The sequence below is a fragment of the Typopeltis vanoorti genome, chromosome 5, assembly GCF_054136105.1.
Source record: "Typopeltis vanoorti isolate ZY-2024b chromosome 5, IOZ_Tvanoo_1.0, whole genome shotgun sequence".
Classification (NCBI taxonomy): domain Eukaryota; kingdom Metazoa; phylum Arthropoda; class Arachnida; order Uropygi; family Thelyphonidae; genus Typopeltis; species Typopeltis vanoorti.
Window position 1 is genome coordinate 165,791,841 of NC_143553.1, and position 23,317 is coordinate 165,815,157.

At 36.9% G+C, this 23,317-nt stretch overlaps 1 protein-coding gene across 1 annotated transcript in view; it reads right to left on the bottom strand.

Annotated features, from left to right (window-relative positions):
* Positions 1–23,317, bottom strand: part of LOC150107030 (MFS-type transporter SLC18B1-like) — a 213,497-nt gene that overhangs the window by 135,957 nt on the left and 54,223 nt on the right. Inside the window, exons 5-6 of the mRNA XM_090392910.1 lie at positions 21,832–21,979; positions 9,681–9,749 (exon numbers count right to left, since the gene is read on the bottom strand). Coding sequence (XP_090249036.1) covers positions 9,681–9,749; positions 21,832–21,979 — 217 coding nt within the window. The remainder of the gene's footprint in view (positions 1–9,680; positions 9,750–21,831; positions 21,980–23,317) is intronic.

Sequence of the window (23,317 nt, forward strand, 5' to 3'; positions counted from 1 at the left end):
CTGGTGAGATGAAGCTCGTCTTCTCTATACAAACAGTTTTAAATACGAATGCCTTTTCAAAGAAAGTTGTGAAGCCCTTTTACATCAACCAAATCTGAATCGGAATGAGTGCCTCTCTCTCTCCCATAAGTTTGGGAGTTTCTCATTTTATGTAACCATCAAAAATAATTTTTAATAATATTATTTATTAATATTAATTTCTAGCATGCTGCAACAGTTTTTAATTGGTAAACCACCGATTGTTCTATGTACTTTGTATTCCTGTTTCTTTAATTTGCTTATTTCTATGCACCGATGATGTACTGTTATTTTCAGTTTGAAATATTATTATTATTACACCAAGACCTCATGGAGTCAAAGACTCATCTAGGAGGTCCTTTTATCACACACACACATCTCATCATACAGTGTCTTAAACACACTAAAACTCCTTGCAGACACCACACTCTCAGGTAAGGCATTCCATTAATTCACAACTCTGCACGAAAAAAACCTGATTCTCACTCCCCCTACTCACACCCTCTTTATACAGTTTCCAGGGATGACCTCTGGTTCTCCCCTGATCTCCCACTATTCTCTGTAGAACTTCTCCACCATTGATCTTATAACCCCTTACCAACTTGTAGGTCTCTATCATATCTCCCCTCTTCCTCCTCTCCACCAGACTCTGCAAATTACATCTTCTCAATCGTTCCTCATACTCAACATTCCAGAGGTCAGCAACTACCTTAGTCAGTCGCCTTTGGACCCTTTCCAACATCCCTTCATCCTTCTGAAAACCCGGTGACCAAATCTGGGCAAAATAGTCCATGTGTGGCCTAATCAAAGCCTTATACAACGGAACAAGAATCTCCCTACTTCTACACGTCAGTGTCCTCCGCATCATTCCCAGAAGCCTTTGTGTTGTCTTCACAATTTTGGCGATGTTGCCCCTAAATTTTAGATCCTTATCCACTATCATCCCCAGATCTCTTATTTCCTCTACCTCCAACAATATATTCTCACCAAGCATAAATTCTGCATCCCATCTTTGTTTTCCAAATTTTAAAACCTTACATTTTGCAACATTGAACTCACATCCCCATTTCCGTGCCCAATCACTGAATTTATTCAAGTCTTCTTGCAAGGCCACAACATCTTCACTACTCTTTATGGTTCGTCCCAACTTTGCATCATCTGCAAACAACTGAATATCTCCATCCAAATCTTAGCTATTATCATTAATATACAAGTTAAACAGTAATGACCCTAAAACAGACCCCTGAGGCATTCCACTAGTGACTTTCCTTTTCCTGAATATCGCACCCCGATACACAACTTGTTGATACCTATCAGATAGCCAGTGTCCAATCCAGTGCACTAATCTAATATCCAACCCCATCTGCTCTAGTTTGACTGTCAACTTATCATGAGGTACTCTATCAAAAGCCTTTGCGAAATCCAAGTATATTACTGTGTATCCTTCTCCTCTGTCCAAGGAAGCAGTAACTTTATTGTAATAAGTAAGTAGATTACTAAAACATGAATCGATGCTGTCCATCAAAGATAAAACCATTGTTGTCAACCCAACTCTGGATCCCAGTTCTCACAAGCTTCTCCAACAACTTAACCACAACTCCTGACACACAGATAGGCCTATAGTTTGATGCTTGAGTTCGATCACGTCCTTTATGAAGTGACAAAATCTTGCCCTCCTTCCACTCCTTAGGAACTTGACCAAGTGCGAGACTCGTATTAAAAAAATATGTCAATGCAGGTGTCAACTCCCTGGCACATTCCTTCAAAATACGCGGTGATATATTATCAAGTCCCACAGCCTTATTTACATCTAGTTTACTCAACTCCCCAAACACCACTTGCTCACTTACAGTCAGTCTCTCCTCCCCATCATCAACTGCTCTCAATCTCTTCATGAAGTCACATTCACAAGATTGAAAGATCTTTATGAACTGCTCATTAACTATCTCCACCATACATTCTGCAACAGCAGTCTTTATACCATTTTCTCCAATCAATGTCATCCTTCCATAATCATTCTTTCTTTTGCTGGCTACATATGGAAAGACCTCCCTAGGATTCTTTTAGGCTTCATTAGCTAACTGCTGTTCATATCTCTATTTAGCTACTCTCACCAACCAAGTCACCCTCCTTGCCTGGTCTTTGTAGCCCTCATGAAATTGGTTATTTCCACTTCTCTTATGCTGCCTCCACAATGCCCTCTTTCTCTGTATCACATGCTTAATCTCTTTATTCATCCATCTCACACCTACCGTATTTAACCTTCTCACCCTTGGAATACATTTAGACATTGCATCTACTAGATAGTTTTTGAAAATCACCCAAGCTGCATTGATCTCTTTTCCAGCTAACTCCTCATTCCATGCTACACTTGCAAGCTGTCTTCTGAGCTCTTCATAATCACCCCCCTTGTAGTTCCACATATATCCTTTTCTCACAGGGATCCTCGCCCTGCTGGCAACCACCCAGGTAATCACCTCATGGTCACTCTCACCAATTGGTGGATGATTTGACACCTCATTTATAATTACATCCTCTGATGAGATGACCAAATCCAAGACCCTTAATCCTCGTGTGCCCTCTGTTACAAACTGTCTGAGGTAGTTATCCCTCAAAAACTCAAAAAACTCATTTTCTTTACTTCCAGTTGCTATCTCATCATTCCAGTCTATATTGCCGTAATTAAAATCACCCATAATGATCACCCTTTTCTTATTTGCTTGGCTAATTTGACTTTACATTTTACTATCACCACCATCCACATTATCTGGTCTATAACAACATCCCACCAAGTATTTTATTCCATTCACCTCTATCTCACACCATACTGCCTCAAAACCACTGGCCCCATTTCCCTCTTGCATCTCTACCTTGTATGGACATAACTCTTTCTCTATCATCAATAGCACTCCCCCCCTCCCTTTTTACCTCTTCTAGTAGGATTTTTTACCTCTTCTATCCTCACAAAACACATCATACCCTTCCATCTCTATTCCTGTCAGGATGTCATCCTCTTCCAACCATGTCTCACTTATTCCAACAATCTTTGGGTGAACAGATGCAATTAGTGCAACCATTTCATCAGCCTTTTTTCTTATACTTTTAGCATTGGTATACAAACACAACAGCTCATTTCTGGATCTACAGCTAGTTCCACTGATACCACTCACTCGATGTGATCTCTCCATGCTAGACTAGGGCCATTTCCCTCTCTGCTTCTTCATTTTAGAACCCTTTTCAATTCCAACTGTTTCCTCTTGATCCCTGGTCATCCCATTCCTTTCCTGCCTATACATGCTCTCACTTCCTCTTGGAGCATCCACCTTTCTCACGCTGTGTATCCCTGAGCTACCCCATTTCACTGCTCCCTGTTTTTTACCTCTTGCACACCCATTCTCTAATTTGCTATACTCATACCACTCACTTCCCCATTCATATCACTTCTTCAATCTCTCCTGCTCTTCCACATCACTCCTCTCTTGATCTGATTCATTCTCTCTATTTACTTCTCTACTTTCCAGCAGCAGTCTCTCCAAGCGACTCACACCATAACCACTCAAATGCAGTCCATCACTCCCATACAGCTCACTTCGCCCCTCAAACTCATTCCACACATTAACAAACTGTACTCCCATCTCCTCACACATTTCAGCCAGCATATCATTCATAATCCTTGCTCTCCGCCTCATTTCACCACAGTCATACCAGGCAACACACTGACCACCCTTCCTGTCACACTATTCTCTTTTATCCTTCCAAGCAGCCTCATGATATTCATTCTGACACGCTCTTTCAAATCATTTGTACCAATTAATACTATTAAAACTCTTTTGCTCGCTCCCGCCTCATATCCAATGCCTCAATCACTCTACTCATTTTACCGCCTGGAAAACATACCTTGTGCATTTTATCCTCCAGCACACCTTTAATAATGGAGTCGCCACACAATGCACTAGCTCATCTTTCGTTAACTCTTTCATGCCATCATGATTTATTTTAATAGTTTTGACCTGAATTCTCTTAATTTCATGCCGCATCCATTTCATTTCTTGCCTCATCCAATCCAATTCAACTTCCGAATCTCACGATACATTCTCTCTATCGTTCAATCTTTCTAACTCTCAACCCCCCCCTCTTCTTACTTTCACTCTCATTCATCCTTCTTTGTTTCCGCACTTTCGATCTAACATGCGTACAACTTTCGCCATCATTCATTCTTTTTTCGCTATCATTCATGCTTTCGATTTTTTTCACTTTCGATTTCTGCATCACGCCATTTCTAGTTTCATTTGTTCTCTCAATTTTGTTTCCTTCCGCCACTCGTGCCTCACTTTCGTCCCTTTTAACATCCGTTACGGTTTTCAAATCGCTCTTTTTCTTTTTTACTGATTTTTTAACATTTTTTCGCCTCTCTTTCTCACCATCCTTCTCTTTAAAACGTGCACTCAATTTGCCCGCAACATTTTCGTTACTAACACTTTCTGTCATCAATTTCATATTTGCATTCATCAGTTCTTCGTTCAGGTCACACTTCGCACACACCCTTCTTCCATCCGCGCTAAGCATCCACAAATCATTTATGTAATCGAAAGAATACATATAACAGACCTCACATTTAACGAAACCACTGAAATCTAAATTAAAATCATGGAATGACAATGCCACCGCCATTTTTTTTTCCCCTGCAGGTTACTAGGTCTAATAATAATGATTTCGTAATTAAGTTTAGGCAAGCAAAAATCCCCCACACTAATAATACCGGTAGCGCCAGTGGCAGACCGTTAACTTTTGGGGCCTATCCAATTAATCAAAATCCAAGTTTGGGTTAGTTGTGGCGACTCATTTGCCATTTTGTCGAAAAACTTTTTTTTTATCCTTTTTTAATAGAAAAAATTATAAGCAACAGACATTGAAGAACTTTTTTATTTGATTTGATGCACTTGGATATACAAACTTTTATATACACTTATAATGAAAAAAGGTTTTGTATACATAACAAACATTAATAAATAAAAAATAAAATATATTAGGTATTACTTTTAGTAACAAACAAAAAAACGAAACAAATTCTCACGTCAAAAATAAAGAGTAAGAAGAAAAAAAATAATAATACTTAAAAATAAAATAAATAAAACATTCTATATAATGTATAATGTTAGTTTTTTTTAATACATTAAAGAGACATTTAAAGAGTAACTTTTCTTCATTTTTGCACTGCAAATTCTTTTATTTGATCATCACATTGTAATTTTTTGATTAAATCACAGTTTGTGGAAAAAATTGATAAATAATTTAATCTTTCATTCGTCATTGTTGTCCTATATTTATTTTCTATATAGGACATCCCAGAGAAGGATTGCTCCGCCTCACAGCTGGTGATTGGCAAGGCCAAAAAAATTTTTAAGATTGTATAGCAATTCGGAAAAACATCAACAAGTTTCTTTTCATAAATTAGCTTTAATATTTCACCACATGAGTCATATGAGTCTGGCTTAGTCTGTAAGTAGGATTTTAACTGAACACATTCATTGACTAAATGTTCGTCTATATCAGTGGTTCTCAAACTGGATGCCGCGAAATTTTGAATCGTTTATTTGAAAAAAGCGAAATATTCAATTCCCACAAATAACTAAATCAAAAACAAAAAAATTATATATTTTGATTTTAATGGATGAAGCGTATATAAAGATTATCATTTTTTGTATCACTCATATTATATCCTGGGATTTCATTAGATCACTGCATGTCGTAGTAACTAGATATGTGACGGCACATAAATACTCGGGAAAATGAACTAATGAATGGTTGTCCTGCTGTATGTTTTTGTATTTCTCTGTTCAGTGTGACAAGTATTATACATGATCATTTCCCCTAAACAAAAATCATGAGTCTTTTGTCATCGGTGAGAATAAACGAAGTACGATATTAAAGTCGTTAAATTCAGTATAGAGGTTTTTCTTATTATTATATATTCCAACTATAACGAGAGACATCGTAAACAAATGTTTTTCCTTTTTCCATCCGGAAAAAAAATTATTTACTTGAAATAAATTTTAAAATAAAATATTAAAGTTACATATGCCCATCAAAATCATGAATAATTTTTTCCTTAAAAAAAGAAGTGAAGATTCTGACGATCAAGAAATGTCTACTTGTATCAAAGCTAACGAACCAATTTGCACTAATTAGGTGTGTGATTGTGCCCTTTCAAACAAATTGTCTGTGATCTTGTTATCATATTGAGTTCTGAACTAAGTTTAAAATAAAATACTCATATTAAACAACATTAAACAATACCTAACAAAATTTACATACGTTGCTTGAAATAATTATCTCAGTATTATACACTTATAATCAATAGATTTCATTTAACATCCAGTATATATGCTCAGAGAATGGCAGTATTAGGCTTAACAACAAGAACACGATCACTATAACATATCATTCTCAAAATGTTTCATCAAACACGTCATTATATGAATAACCAAAAATATCTAACACAAAGATTTACATACGTAGCTACAAAGAAGATTTAGCTGTCACAATAGCGAGATTAGGCTTAGCTGCAATGATGCCTAATCATACAATCTGATACCAAATACAAACCATTATGCCAAATGCAAAAATACTCGACACAAAATAAACACGCTTGACTTGAAAGAAGCACCTAACTGAGAAATACACAGCCATAAAATATAATTTTTTTTTTAATTTAAAGATGTGCACATTAGAAACGAGCCTACACTACTGCACCGTCACCTACCCTCCATTCAAACACTTTCCCCGGAGACTCATATTGCTCCAAATCATTATATAATTTCTGTGCCTCTCTTCGAAAATCAAGTTTCTCATCTATATTGTCACTAAACGTTTTTAGTGTGTTCATGATATCACAGTAACTATTTTTTAAAGTTCTAACAGCATTATAGTGACAAGTCCATCTAGTCTGGCGTAAACCTTTTATCGAAAATTTTAGTTTTGTTTCACGATTTAGAAGCTCCCACCTATGGGTAGAGGCAGAAAAGAAAACATATTTGTTGCACTGTTCAAAAAAAGTTCACAATTTGAGTTGCAACTTTAATCGTTTCTCCTCCAACTAGATTTAGGGAATGCGTAGCACATGGCACATAATCAGCGTATTTATTTTTTTGTTTGAGATGTGCTTGCACGCCATTGTATCGGCCGGACATATTTGCCATGTTGTCAAAAAACTGTCCTCTACAATTATCCAATTGCAGTCCATTTTTTTTCTCGAAATGCTTGTAAGGAATTGAATAAAGATAGGCCAATGTAACTACAAATTTCGATCAAAGATACACATCTTTCATACACTTTTCCCTCAAAACAATATCGTACTATAATAGCTAGTTGGTCATTGTGGGACAAATCTTGTGTCGAGTCCATCACAATTGAGTAGTACTTTGCATCGTCACTATTTATTTCAGCTATAATTCTTTTTATTACTTGTTTTCTCATAATCTCTATTATTTGTTCATAAACTGTTTTTGATAAGTACGAAGTGAAAGGCTTTGGTTGCAGTTCTCGTTGTTGGATATGTTTGCGCATGAATGGATCGAACTCTGCTAGTAATTCCAGAGCCCCCATAATATTACCATTGTGCGGAGAGCCAAATATTTCCTCTTGAGCTCTGAATGCTAATCCTCTAACAGTTAAATATTTCACAACTGCAATAACACGATTTAGGACATTGTGGTAATATTCCATATCTTTTCTTAGTTGCTCCTGCAACTGTGTGTCAATAACATACTTATTTTCTTTACGTGTTAACCATACTAACAATGATTTCCTATGTTCATTAGAATTTTCGCGACTTTCTAAACATGGTCCTATATGTTTCCAGTCAAAGAATCCGGTTGTGTATTGAGAAGGGATTTCAGAAAAAAGTTTGCACACTAGACAAAAACACTTCCCATACTGCTAGAATAGCACAACCAAGACCTTTCCAGTAATTGACCATTTTTAATTTTTTTCGCAAAGAACTTATTTGAAAATGATCTGTTTTGTTCTTTGTAATACCTTGTTGAAACTGGATATATATTTTTTGAATCTTTATTTTTGAAATAAGCCATTTCATGTGAGAGGCAGTGATTAATAAAATTATCATTTAGCTGTGTAGGCCACACACCTACGTCAACATATTTAGCAAGCAACTCTGCATTTTTTAAAGCCTCTTCTGCCTCTTTATCACTATCTTCTTGCAAAACAGCAACAGATACTTCAGAGAGCTGGTCATCATCTAGGTCTTGTATATTTTTATCTGATACTGAATGTCCGTCAACGTCAACATTGTTTTTAGAGGTTCTCGCTTGTGATTTTAGTCCTAGTAATTCTTCGTTATTGTTATATACATTTTGTTGTTTTTTCTGTTTCTCTTCGGTTAAGTTATTCTCTCTTTCGCTTATTACTGCACCTATATCGTTTTCATTTTTATTTTCCAATACAAAAAAAAATTTGAAAATTTGGCACATTTACTTCTTTCTTTTTCTCTATTTAATTGTATTTTTCGTTTTTCAGCTCCGCTTTTATATTTTCTACAAGACATTTTTTAGGTATTTATTTAATCTGGAAAGAAATAAAAAAAACCTAAAAAAAATCCACCACCATATTAGGTTGTTTAACGTTTAATGTATATTTATTTAGTATCAAAGTGTATATTTATTTAGTATCAAAGTGAAACACCTGAACAGTACACTTTACCGAATAAATGACTATTTAATATTCAACTATACTGTACTATACATAACCTCAAATGTCAAAAACATCTAAGCTAACAAGCTTTAGATGAGCTGAATGAGCTAGACTTGCACTCCCACTCCGACGTTGCTATATTATTTGCATAATTGACAAATGACAAAGTATATTTTGATTTTACTGACTACCGACAGAGGCGATAGAAGACAGCCGTATTTACTATTTACTGTCATTTAAAACATTGATATTTGATATTTAATTCAAATCCAATAATGTTGCTAATTAACGATTTTAACGTTACCTAGGTACGAAAAATTTTTGTATAATTTATTTAAATTTGTAATTTAAATTGTTTTTATTTTTATATTTTTGACTGCGAAGGGGGCCCTTTGATTGAACGGGGCCCTGGGCTGAAGCCCATAAAGCCCATGCCTAAGTCTGCCCCTGGGTAGCGCACAACGTTTACAGCCGCTCTTACTCAAACAATTATGCATATATACTTAATTATTCCTAGAATAACTTATCTCGATCAGAAGCTCTTCTTAGACACGTCCACAGTGCTTGGCTCATTAGGGTTAAGAAATATTTGTACTTTTATTTCATTAAAGTTAATTACTGTGGTTATCGTGTAATATTTTATTTATAGTCATTCCATTTAAAGATTAGAGTTCTTCAGTTTTGATATTAAAAAGCTGAATAACAAGATAAAATACATATGAAGGTTTCATTACCTTCATGAAACATTAATGAATGAGAAAGGACAGTTCCTTCAACTTGTTTTAGAAGGTGAAGCATCCTGAAATGTTAATCGGTTCAAAGACTGAAGTAAAAAAAGTCATTTTATTTTATAAATAAAAATAGAATAAAATTATGTAAAATTATATAAAAATGAAAAATAAGATTATGAAGTGCAAATCAAAATCTAAATAATAATGACAGTTGATAATAACCTGATACAGTGCTCCACCTACTGTTGGCCCAACTATCATACCGACACCAAAGACTGTTTCCATAATACTCTGAAAATAAGAACATGTTACAGTAATGGTAAATGTATTACTATAAAGTTCAAATATAAGGATGCTTAATTTTTTTGATATTTATAATAATTTAAGAAGATAGAAGATATAATAAATAGAAGGATACTCCTATGTACCAGTATAAAGTAGAAGGATAATAGTCTTTTTTCTTTTCTATTTTTTTTTATGTTACTCACGCGCACGAAAAGTTGTAAATAGTTGGTTTAATCTGTTGAAGGGAAGGGAAATCAGCAATGCCTGGGACTTGGTCCAGAATCAATTACTTAAGGCAATTTCAGATTGTATTCCTAAGGTTCAGAGGATAAATAAAGGAAGAGTAAAGTGGATGAATCATGAAATTATTCAGGGGCTTTTTAGAAAGAGAACATTATGAAGGAGATATAAAGAATAGTCCCCCCCCTCAGCAACATGAGGAGTATAAAGTGCAGGCTAGGAAGGAGTGGAGTGTAGTAAGTAAAGAGATAGATGAAAAGAATTTGGCTGAAGCAGTAAAGCCCTAGAGAATTTTACAGTTATGTTGCTAGCAGAAGAAAAGATCAATATGGAAGACTGACTTTAGTTACTAAAGATGGAACACAAGTCACATCTAAAAATATACTGGAAATGTTCAGTCAGTATTTCATTAGTGTATTTCACTAATGGGGTGGGGAGTAAGAATGGAGTTGAAAGGTTGACTGATTGGAGCCAGCAAGTTTTGTATGGATGTGCAGTGTCCCCCAAAAAAGTAAAGTGACAAGTAGGGTACCATAGCATTCTGTTCTGGGATTATTGTTCTTTAATTTAGATATTAATTATATAGTTCACAGTGTGAAAGAAGATATTCAGTTGTTGCTGATGATGCTAAATTATTATTATTACATAACACCTCCAGGGAGTCGAAAGACTCATTGAGGGAGGGCACATACTCTATAAATCTGTCTCCACCAACTACAATGAACCACAACTACACAAACACCACCTACTGCCCACCACCACCACCACTAGTATTTTCACAGACAATCACAAGCATCCATCCATGTCCATGGTGGGATTCGAACCTGCAGCCTTTTGGCTGGAGAGCAGATACACTAACAACTTGGCCAACCAGGCAGGTCTAAATTAGGAAGAGCAATGTCAGGAAGTTCTGACATGTTGTTAAAAGGGAATTTGAATTGATTGGTGCCTTGGACTGAAGAATGGGGATGTCAGTTAAATGTTGTGAAGTGAACAGTTATGCAGTTAGGTTTTGTGATCTTTATATCCATCGAACATCACAAAGCAGTCGTTTTTGTGATTGAAGGTGTAGCAATGGGTTCCACTTTCATTCCTATTGTTAACTTATACATTGAATCTTTTGATATGTTGACACTTAATTCAGCCACCGTAAGTCCAAGATATGGCTTAGGTTATAAACAATGCCTTTGCCATTTGGGCATATAGCCCACGGACTGTATTTTACAGTATTTTACAGTTCTTAACAATATCTACTGTGGAATTACTTTTACTATTGAAGAGGCCCTGGCCTTCTTGAATACCTTAGTTACAAATGAAATGATTGAGTTTGTTTACCCAAAAATAGTTGGTTTAAGTGAGACATGGTTGGATGAGGATGACATCCTGATGGGAATAGAGATAGAAGGGTATGATGCATTTCGTGAAGATAGAAAAGGTAAAAAGGGTGATGAAGTGCTATTGATGATAGAAAAAGAGTTATGTCCATACAAGATAGAGAGATCCAAGGAGGAATTAGTGGCAGTGGTTTTGAGGCAGTATGGTGTGAGATAGAGGTGAATAGAATGAAATACTTTGTTGAATTGCTATAGACCACGTAATGTAGAAGGTCATGAACTGGAAATGTAAGGCAAATAAGCCAAGCAAATAGGAAAAGGGTGATTATTATGAGTGATTTTAATTATTGCAGTATAGACTGGGATGACGAGAAGCAACCAGAAGTAAAGAAAATGAATTTCTCGAGTTTTTGAGAGACAACTACCTCAGGTAGTATGTGACAGAAAGCACTTGAGGATCGATGATCTTGGATTTGATTATCTCATCAGAGGATGTTATTATAAATGAGGTGTCAAATCAACCTTCAGTTGGTGAGATAGACAACGATGTGACAAAGCACCTACGTAGCACAATTGGAAGAATGACGGTACATTGCGCCCTTCGATTGGAAATGGTCTAGGTTCGATTCTTGTCATGATGAGAGGAATCTTTATATGGACTTTTTCAGTTGAAGGTGAGTTAGCCGATCTCATGCGGAGGTAGCAGGGTTTTTTCCTCCTGGAAACTCGGGTTTTTCATTCCCACATACAGACAAATCGGCCCATCAGAACACACGCAATTTACAGATAAAAAAATACTAGTGGCTATAGGAGTAGATGGCGTTGATGTAGATGATAATAGTAGAGGTTGGGTATAGTTCGTGGAAGGAGTGGTGGAGATAGAGAGTTGTAGAGTAGGTGTCCTCCCTCGATGAGTCCTAGGACTCCTTGGAGGTGTCACGAAATTATAATAATAATAATTATAATAATGTGATAAACTGGGTGGTTACCAACCATGTGAAGACTTCTGTGATGAAAGGGTATATGTGGAACTACAAGGCTGGTGATGATGAGATAATCAGGAGATAGCTTGCAGCTGTAGCATGGAAAGGAGATCAATACTGCTTGGATGATGTTCAAGAACTATCTAATAGAAGCAATGTCTAAATGTATTCAAAGATCAGAAAGTTAAATAAGGTAAGTGTGGAATGGATTAATGAAGAGATTAAGCATGCAATACAGAAAAAACAGGCATTATGGAGGCAACATATGAGGAATACAAAGAACAAGCAAGAAGGATGACTTGGTCAGTAAGAGTAGCAAATGTTTAGTATGAGTAGAAGTTAGCTAATGAAGTTGAAAAAAAAATCCTAGGGCATTATTTTGATATGTAACCAGCAAAAATAAGAATGATTATGGGAGGATTACACTGATTGGAGAAAATGATATAAGGACGGTTGGGCATACATTGCTAGTTCTTTTGCATACCCTTTTGTGCAAGAGAACTAGCAATGCCTCTGATTAACCTTTAATTTAAATCTCAGCTTTAGCAAGATCTCAATGAAGTGGAAAAAGGACAAGATTGTTCCATTAAAAAAAGTAGGTTCTAAGACAAAATTAGCAATTAATATATCAGGACTAGTGGTTAAGATATTGGAAAATGTTGGTTAAAGGTATAATTTAGGTCTGAGCTTATACTAATATGATACTCTATGATGGGAAGCATACCTCTGTGAAAGTATGTTCTGTCATCATGTGAAACAGAAAACTGGCAATCAAACTGCAGAAGTTTTGGGACACACCAAGTAATGGGAATTTGTAAGCCTTTGTGCCAGAACAAGTGAAAAGTCTTGGAGATATCAAGTGCAACCACTTGAGATTCACTAAACTTTTCCATGGCATTTGTCCAGAGTGCCACAAGGTTCTGTTCTCTCACCAACCCTCTTCCTTATATAATGATCCTCTTCAGTTGACCTCCAACCCAATACACAATTTTGCAGATGATAGCACATTGCACTCCTCCCTCACTTGATAAAACTTACTCTACACAAATCACCTCAACCTACAGAACATCAACCACCACCACTCTACCGCCCTTAATTCTGATCTTCAAGCTATCCCACAATATCAGTAGATCTCCAGCTGATTGGCAGCAACAGAATCTATACTGGTGGTGATTTGTTAGCCAGGTGCCTTCATGGTAGTTGAGAATTCATGGTTATCTCCATTACTTTAGACAGGACTCAGGTGGGTGAGACAGGGTGGTAGTCTGATGGTAGTGATTTGTCACCCTTCTTGGGAATGTGTTGAACATAGGCCAATTTCCAGGCTGTGGGATAGATATCAGTTGGGTAAGAGAGATTATATACAGACGACATAGGACAGGAGTCAGTTCTAGTGCACAAATCTTCAGGACAATTGGAGGAATGCCATCAGGACAAGGAGACAGTTTTATGTCTAATTTGGACAAATTTCTAATTTCTTGCAGCTGTTTTAGATTTGAGGCATAAGTGGTAAAGGAAGATGGAGTTCTTGATAAAAGCCAATTGTGCAATGCCTTGATTCCTCAGTTGGACAGCCTTAGCACACCTTTTGGAATTATGGGATGGCAATTTAAAGTGGAATGGAGAATATCTATTTCCATACCAGTAAACGTTAATTTAGTGATACGTCCAGTGTGCATGTTTGGGTTGGAAGGATGGAAACAATAGTTCAATAAACGGAATGAGGCATAGAAGTTACGAAAGTCATCATACTTAGCATTGTTATAATGCCAGATAACTTGATTGTGTGTGTAAGCATCAGGGCCGGCCATCTCGGGGGTGCGATGGGTGCAATGCACCCGGGCCCCACGATCGAGTGCGCACAGTCGGTACACATGTGCGGAAACGTATTATATTTCGAATGTGTTTTTTTTTTTTTTTTCTGTGCCCAAAATCATTTGCAGGTAAGAGGTTTTACAATAGGTTTATTTCGAATCATTTAATTTTTCCCTTTGAAAAATATTTTAGGGCCCCAAAAGGTTTCTTGCACCTGGGACCCTTTATAGAGAAGGTCGGCCCTGGTAAGCATTGTTCCATTGGAGAAAAGATAAGCACTAGGTTGTGTCTAAATTACCTAGAGGACATACAGTATTCACAACATACTTGGAAGGGTCAGTAATAAGGAAGAGATGTGTGATGTTTGAGGAGTGGTTGTGAGTTTATCCGCTATTCTAGAAGGCATGTGAAAAATTTATGTTAAGGTCATTAGCGATTGCAAATGTCTCAGAATCTCTACCCACCCTGTCTGGAGGAGGAAAGCTAGTTGGTGTTATTAACATCAAAATCTCCAAAGAAGAAACTTCACCGTTATCAAAGTGGGGCTGGAAAAAGTCAAAATTTAAGAAGTTGGAGTTCATAGTGCTTGATGGAAATAGTAGAGCAATAGAAACAGTAAACGAATTAGACTCAGTGGGACAGAGAGATTTTCAGCCAAAGAAAGTGAGTCACACATTTTTAGATTGGTTGTTATTTGGCATAGTGTGTCAGCGCAAACATATGGATTGAAAGGAATTATTATTATTCCTGATACCTCCAAGGAGTCCGAAGACTCATCGTGGGAGGACACCTAAGTCTCTACACCTAACCTTACTACGAATCATCTCCATCAACACCATCTACCGCCCACCTCCAACACCACCACAACTAGTAATTTTTGTCTGTAAATTCTGTGTGTTCTGAAGGGCCGATTTGTATATATGCGGGATGAAAAACCCAAGTTTCCGGGAGGGAAAAATCCTGCTACCTCCGTATGAGATCGGCTAACTCACCTTCGATTGAAATCGACCAGATAAAGATTCCTCCCGTCGCGACGAGAATCGAACTAAGGCCTATTCCAATTGAAGGGCACAATGTACCGTCGTTCTTCCAATTGCGCTACGTAGGTGCTGAATCAAAGAGTATGTAATTCATTATGCAATTAACTAACTCTTGCTCAAGGAGCTAAGTGGAAACGTTATATGAATCTTAAAAAGGTGCATTTTTAAAACGTTATTTAAAAATTTTTATTTTTTTATTTTTTATTATTTTTTTTTTTTTTGCAGCCGTAGCACAACTGGAAGAATAGCGTAACATTGCGCCTTTCGATTGGAAAAGACCTGGGTTCGATCCTCATTGTGACAAGGGGAATCCTTAAATGGGCTTTTTCAATTGAAGGTGAGTCAGCCGATATCGTATGGTGGTAGCAGGGTTTTTTCTTCCGGAAATTCAAGTTTTTCATCCCACGTACAGACAAATCAGCCTTCAGAACACACGCAGTTTACAGACAAAAAAAAATACTGTTGTTGAGGATGATGGGCGATAGATGGCATTGATGGTAGTAGTGTCGTAGTTGGAAAATTAAGTAGTAGTGGAGAGGATTGAGATGTATTTAGCGAATTAGAGTAGTCTTCCCTCCCACGATGAGTCCTTGGACTCCCTAGAGGTGTCATCATCCTCGTCATCATCATCAAATTCCTGCCATGTACCCTCAAGGGTGTACAGGATACAGGGGCGCACCGGCAATGTGTGCAACGTGCACACAGGCACCAGGATAGTAAAGGCGCCAAAGATTTCAGGCGAGGCGGAATTACTTAAAAAAAATATTATTCTTTAATTATATCAAAAAAAATTATATTTTTGTTTAAATTTTAATTATATTTTATAGATTTGTCTTAAGCAAATTATTTATAATCACTTATTTGTTATTATTCCTTAAAATCTTATTTTATTCTGATCCTAGTTCTAACAAGTAGTTTAGCGTAAACAAGTAAAAACTTGAACTTGCGTGAGTTTACTGTTTACAGGATGACGGGCGTTTGAATTTGTTTAATCTTGTTCACACTCGCATTTGCTCTAAATATATAAAAGAAAATCTGCTGCAGTTTTTAATTTTATTCTATATTCTGCTGATAACAGCAGAATATAGGCAACATCTGGCAGTGTGCCTGAATCGTCATGAGAAAAATTTAAATCATTTGAACAATTACAAAAAATGGACAGAATTAATTACATCCTTAAAAATAAAACTGTATTGATCATTTGCAGCAAACAGCTTTAGATAATGAAAGGAAACGTCGGTATGAAGTTATAAAAAGAATAATTTTTGTAGTACAGTTTTTAGGCAAACAAAATCTAGCTCTTCGTGGTAAAAGTAATAAACTTTACGATCGCAACAATGGCAATTTTTTAAAATGCATTGAGATGTTAGAAAAGTTTGATCCTTTAAAGCTAATGATCCTGAAAAAATATGCCTTCCTATTTAGGAGATAAAATTCAAAATGAAATACTCATTATATTGGCATCAAATATTAAAAATAACGTTTTTATAAAGTGTTTTTTTATTGGGGGAAGGAGTATAGGGGCGCGAACTAAAATTTTGCACACATGCGCCGGACACTACTGGCACGCCCCTGACAGGATATGATAGTACTACATGAAAAACTACATCATTACTAACTTCCTATCTACAATTTTCCTCTAAATCAGTCTTACTTGTCAAGACTCCAACATTATAAGATCTTATATTTCTATTGTCTAAGGCACTTTGTACCGTATCGATCCACCTATATCTTGGTCTTCCTCTGGGTGGTTTAGCTGCCCACCTGGCAGAGAACACTTGTTTTGCTAATCTTTCCTCCCCCATTCTGTTTAAGTGACCATACCACCTTAGATTAGCTCTGCTAACGCATTCCTAGATGCTGACAATGTCAAGTTCTTTCCTAATATCCTCGTTTTTAATATGATGTTGCCATTGATGCCATCTGTTCATGCCTCTAATCTTTCTCAGGACTCTCATATCTGCGGTTTCTAGTCTTTGGTCAAGTGTTTTACTTCTGACCCAGCTATCAGATCCATAAGTTAAAATTGGTTGAACACTGTCTTGTATACAGCTAATTTAGTTTCCGACTAATTTCTCTCTTATTCCGTATGAATTTATTCAATTGATTTCCAACCATACCAGCTTTGCTGATTCTGTTGTCTATTTCCATATTTAATTTACCATCTTCAGTAAAAATCATGCCTAAGTAGCTGAAATGTTTTATTTGTTCCACAGGTTCCCCGTTCACAACACAGTTGACATTTTCAACAATTCCACCTATTTTCATTGTCTTTGTCTTTTTAATGCTGACCTTCATACCATATCTATTACAACAGTTATTCAATTTAGTCAGGGAATCTTGCAAACTTGTAGCGGATTTATTCAGAAGTATAACATCATCCGCTTAAAGCAAGGAGCTGACATCTCCAATTTTGATATCAGATTTAATACCACTTTCCTTTATAATGTGATCCATATAGATAATGAATAACAGAGGGGATAATGTACATCCTTGTCTCACACCAGATTTAACATTAAACCATCTTCCTGTAATTCCTTCAATTCTAACTGTTGACTTACAACTCAAATAAACACTAAGTATTGCTTGATATAATGCCCCATTTGAATGGCATAGCTAGAGCTTTTGCCGCCCGATCCCTGAGTTTCCCGCCCCTCTCAATATACACCAAAAATATTACAAAAAGTCAAAATGACGTAGGGAAAGAAATTAAAACACTATGTTTATGTTTATTTTAGTTGTAAGTATAGTTGTCGAAAACTAATTATTAAGTAATAAAATTACTAAGTTAACATAAATAGAAGAATCCTCGAAAAATAAAATTGTGTCTCACGTGAAAAGTGCCGCCCGGGCGGACCTCCCCCCTCCGCACCCCCTTAGTTATGCCACTGCCCCATTGACACCATATAACTGTAGTGTATCAAATAGCGTTTCTCTTGGCATCTTGTCATATGCCTTTTTCAGATCTACAAAACTTACATACAGATCTTTGTTATATTCCCATGATTTCTCAACTATTTGTCGTAAAGTGAAGATCTGTTATTACACAATTAGAAATTAATAATTAGAAAAGCAGAGAGGAGTAGTAATTCAAGGAGTTGAAATTTCGGTTTCTGTAGACTGGTTTTTTAGATAAGGTTTTGCATACTGTAGATGGAAGTGAACACTGTTGAGATTGGAAGTGAAACCACATGTATTTGTTAAATTGATTTGGAAAGCTCTGCAAGGTTTGTTGTTGGCTTGTGCACGTTTCCTATCGAGTGCTTGCATACTAATTTCCATGGTACTAATAATAAATGCCAATAATCCAAACTTCATCATGACTTTGGCATTTTTTCTTCTGGCTGTTGTCATAGTTAATGCCCTTGTTGCCCTGAGCAAAGAGAAGTTTGGGCTAGGCTCGTACACATGATTGGGGGAAATGCTTTTGAATTTGTTCACTGCTGTGATTGAATCTGATGTGCTCCTTAGCATGTCACAGGTCACATTTATGAGAAAGGGGAATTTTGTTCCATGCTTTCTTTTGTTTGTGGATCTTCAAACACACGAAAAAAAGAAAAAATGGAATGGCACCTGAGGATTTTTCTTCGTTCGAAATTACGTTCTTCAGCTAACTTAATGATATCTTTCTAAAGCGATCTGTCAATTTTTGCATAAAAGTTGAAAATAGCAGCCTTGATGTGCCATTTTTTTTTAATTTTGGGAACCTTAACCTAAACTAATCTAAAAGTGAAAACTAAAAATATTAAATATGGATGAAAAAATGATTCTGTAGCACATTAATCTGAAATTTTAAACACATTTGAAATAAAGTAGAGAGGATAATGCTGGGTATAGAAATGGCATTTTTATGCTTTGTACCAATTCCAGGAGTATTCGGAATAAGGGAGAGGAATTGGTGGCCCTAATAGCATCAGCCTTGCCAAAGATTATTGGGATCACAGAGACGCGGTTGACAGAAGAGGATATAATAGAGGAGAATAGAAGTCACTGGGTACAGCATTTTTCGGCAGGATAGGAAGGAAGAGCGTGGTAGTGGAGTACTGCTTATGATAAGTGACGACCTGTGTCCTCTAAGAGTGGAGGCTTCGGAAGGTTGCGACACTAATGATTTTGAAAGCATATGGTGTGAGGTGGAAGTGGGCAAGACAGGATATTTAGTGGGGTGTTGCTACAGACCAAGGAGCACAAAGGGTGGGGACCAGGAAATGTTGAGCTTGGCAAGTGCAAGAAGAATGATTGTTATGGGAGATTTTAACTATGGCAGTATAAATTGGAGAGAGGAAGATGCATGTAGCAATAAGGGAATGGAATATCTAGAATTCTTGAGGGACAAATGTCTTAGGCAACATGCAATAGAAGGAACAAGAGGTTCAAGAGTTTTGGATTTGGTCATAGCATCAGAAGAGTTGATAATAACTGAGATGATATCTGAGATGACTTGGAAGATGAACAGACATGCATGAGTATCAAAGAGACGGGAACGTATGCGGAATTATAAGGCAGGTGATTATAGACGTCAACTTGGGAAGTTTCATGGAGAGAGGAATTGGAAGGACAGGATATTGCTAGTGCTTGGGAAATTGTGAAGAAATATTTGTTAGCAGCAATACTAAGCTGTATTCCACAAGTGAAGAAGAGGACACAATTTGGTGTAAAGTAGATGACAAACAATATCAAACAGGAACTGCATGCGAAAAAGAGATTATGGAAGATATACAAGGAGAGGAGTGGAGGACAGATACACAAAGAATATAAGTTGCAGGCCAGGAGAGTGACCAGAATGGTGAGGAAGGCAAAACTGGAATATGAGAAGAGATTGGCACTAAGATCCAAAGAAACCCTAGGGAATTTTTTAGCTATGTGGCCAGTAGGAGGAGAAATGACTGCGGATGAATGACATTGTGGGATAAAAATGGGAATAGAGTGACTGATGCAGTGGACATAGTGGAATTGTTCAATTAACATTATTGGAGTATTTCATCCTGGAGGAGTCAATTTGAATACTAGAGGGACAGAACAGGTTCAAGGTTTAGAGGTGCAGGAGGAGAGTGTGTTCCACATACTGAGTACTCTGGATGTCAGTAAAGCTGTGGGACTAGATGGCATTTCACCATGAGTTTTGAGAAATATGCTAAGGAACTGACAGTGCCTTAAACCTGCCTTTTCAATGAAAGTCTGGCTACGGGAAAGGTGCCCATGGAATGGAAGGAAGGTAAGATAGTGCCATTGCATAAGGCGGTAGCAGACTGGAAGTGTCTAATTATAGGCCAATTTATGTGTCATCAGTAGTTAGTAAGATCTTGAAGAAAGTACTGAGGGACCGTATACGGCATTGGGCAGATTAGGGTAATGTTATCAGTGAGAGTCAGCATGGATTTGTGAAGGGGGGGCTCTTGCTTGAGCAATATGCTTGCCTTTTATGATAAATTTACAAGAGCATTAGATAAGGGAAAGGCATATACTGCCATTTTCCCAAACTTAGCAAAGGCATTTGACAGGGTGCCACATCATAAGCTGATATTCAAGTTGCAGCACATGGGTCTGGATGTCAGATTAGTCAACTGGATTCAGGATTAGCTGTCCGATAGGTATCACAGAGTTTTGTATGGTGTAGCAATATCAAAGAGGCAGAAAGTTGCAAGTGGGGTTCCACAGGGCTCAGTACTGGGACCTATATTGTTTAACCTTTATATAAATGACATTGTCCGTGGATTGCAAGGGGATATTTGGTTGTTTGCGGATGATGCGAAGCTGGGAAGAGTTATTAGTAATAGTGCAGATGTGGTAGCCCTGCAAGAGGATTTGAATAAGCTAGACAGATGGGCAAATGAATGGGGCTTCAGTTTAATGCAACTAAATGTAAGGTCTTGAGGTTTGGGACATATCGATGGGACGCTGCGTACTCTATTGGAGCAGCTATACTGGAGGAAGTAGAGGAGACGAGAGATCTAGGGATGATGATTGATAGAAGCCTGAAATTCAGGGGACATATTATAAAGATAGTGAAAGTAACGCAGAGGATTGCTGCAATAATGAGAAGGACACTGACCTGCAGAGATAAAACAGTTATCATTCCGTTGTATAAGACTCTGATCAGACCACACTTAGACTTTTGTTCTCAGATCTGGTCCCCAGGATTTGAAGGGGATAAATTAACTGTGGAAAGGGTACAAAGGCGGATAACAAAGATGGTGTCGGGACTATACAATGTTAGTTATGAGGATCGGCTGATAGAGTGTGGACACAGAGTTTGGTGGATAGAAGAAGGAGAGGCGATATGATAGAGACTTTTAAACTGTTGAGAGGTGGTTACAGGGTTGACACTGGGAAGTTCTTTCGCTTGGTTGAACAGCGGGAAGGAGTGATGACAAGGGGCCATCCCTGGAAGGTATGGAAGGAAACTGTGAAGAAGAGGGTGAGGAGTGGTTTATTTGCATGGAGGGTGGTTGAGCCATATAATGCATTGCCTGATGGAGTGGTGAGAGCGACAACAGTCAATGCATTTAAGGAGTTGTATGATAGACTTTGTGTTTCTTAGGGGGAACCTCCCTCGATGAGTATTGATAGACTTGTGTTTCTTAGAAAGGACCTCCCACAATGAGTCTTTTGACTCCATGGAGTCCTGAATAATAATAATAATAATAATAATATAATAATAATAATATATACTCACCAAGATTGTGGCTCTGTGATCAGGAAATTCTGCAGCTATAATTGTGTAACCTGCAGTAAAGTGAGCAGCAGCACCAAGGGCTTCAAATATCCTCACAAGAAAGGTCAGTACAGTAAACTGTATGCCTGCAGGTGCTTTATTCAGTATTCTGAAAGATAATTCAAATTTTACTGCCTATGCTGGACATGTTTCTTGTGTTGCACAGTTAAATAAAATACCTTGAAATCCTAATAGCCTAAATATATACTGTCATTCATTATGTATGATGACACATCAATCGCAAGAGTAGAGTAGGCAAATCTATTGGTCATATATTATGTAAATTTCAGTATATATGTTATGGGCCATATAACTAATAAGTCATTATTCATAATGCCTGGCCATTATAAATTATGACTAAAATGGCAGCACAGTGTGATAAATTTATTAAATTGACCAGACATTATGAATAAAGTACAATCCCTTTGAACAATTTGATTTTAAAAAAAAATACACTTTTTTTTCATTAAGAATTTGACCAGACGTTATGACTATTATTATTATATCACTCCTCAGGGAGTCCAAAGATTCATCGAAGGAGGGCATCAACTCTACAACTCCTCGTCTCACTACTCCCCCAACCTTCATCATCTGACACCAACACCATCTACAGCCACTAGTTCTTTCACAGAAATCACAAACATCCATGATTTGAACCCGCATCCTTTTGACGGGAGAGCGCATACACTAACTACTGGGCCAACCAGGCCGGCAATAAAGCTAAATTCTCATTTGGCAATTAGATTTTCAAAAAAAAAAAAAAAAAAAACCTCCTAACTTAACCTAAATTACAACAATCATCTTCCTTTTAATATTTTTATATTTCGTACTTATTCTTTTTCCATGCGGTTTCTGCTACCATGGCCAATAGCGATACGGGCATCGTGCAATATCTGAAATATTTCATCAGCGTGAATGTAATATTTAATCAAATTGCCATATGTATATTGCAATACCAGTATATGATGTTTGTATGTTATGGGCCAAATCACTTTGGTTCTTGACTCTCACTTTTTGTATCATTGTCAATATACTGATTTTGTAAAAATTGTAGTGACCTGGGCAACGTTCCCTTCACGTCTCCCAACAAAAAGAAATCCAAAGAATCTCTCTTCCCTCAAACTCTACTGCTTCTAATACTGCCAAAAAGGTATCATTATTATCACTTTGCTCACCAGATGATAGCAGTATTCATAATGACCCATCAATGTGAAAAAATTATGATAAACAATGTGAAATTTATTACAGTGCCCGGTTTTGTTTATCATTATTCATAATGGCCAGGCATTTAGTCCATAACATATACACATATATAATATGGAATTATAACTCAGTGATAATTGAGTAACTTAAAACTTGACACCACCTTAATCAATATTTTCTGGACTCTTTCTTTTATATCTACATTTTTTTTTAAAACAAGGCAAACCAAATTTCTGTACAATAG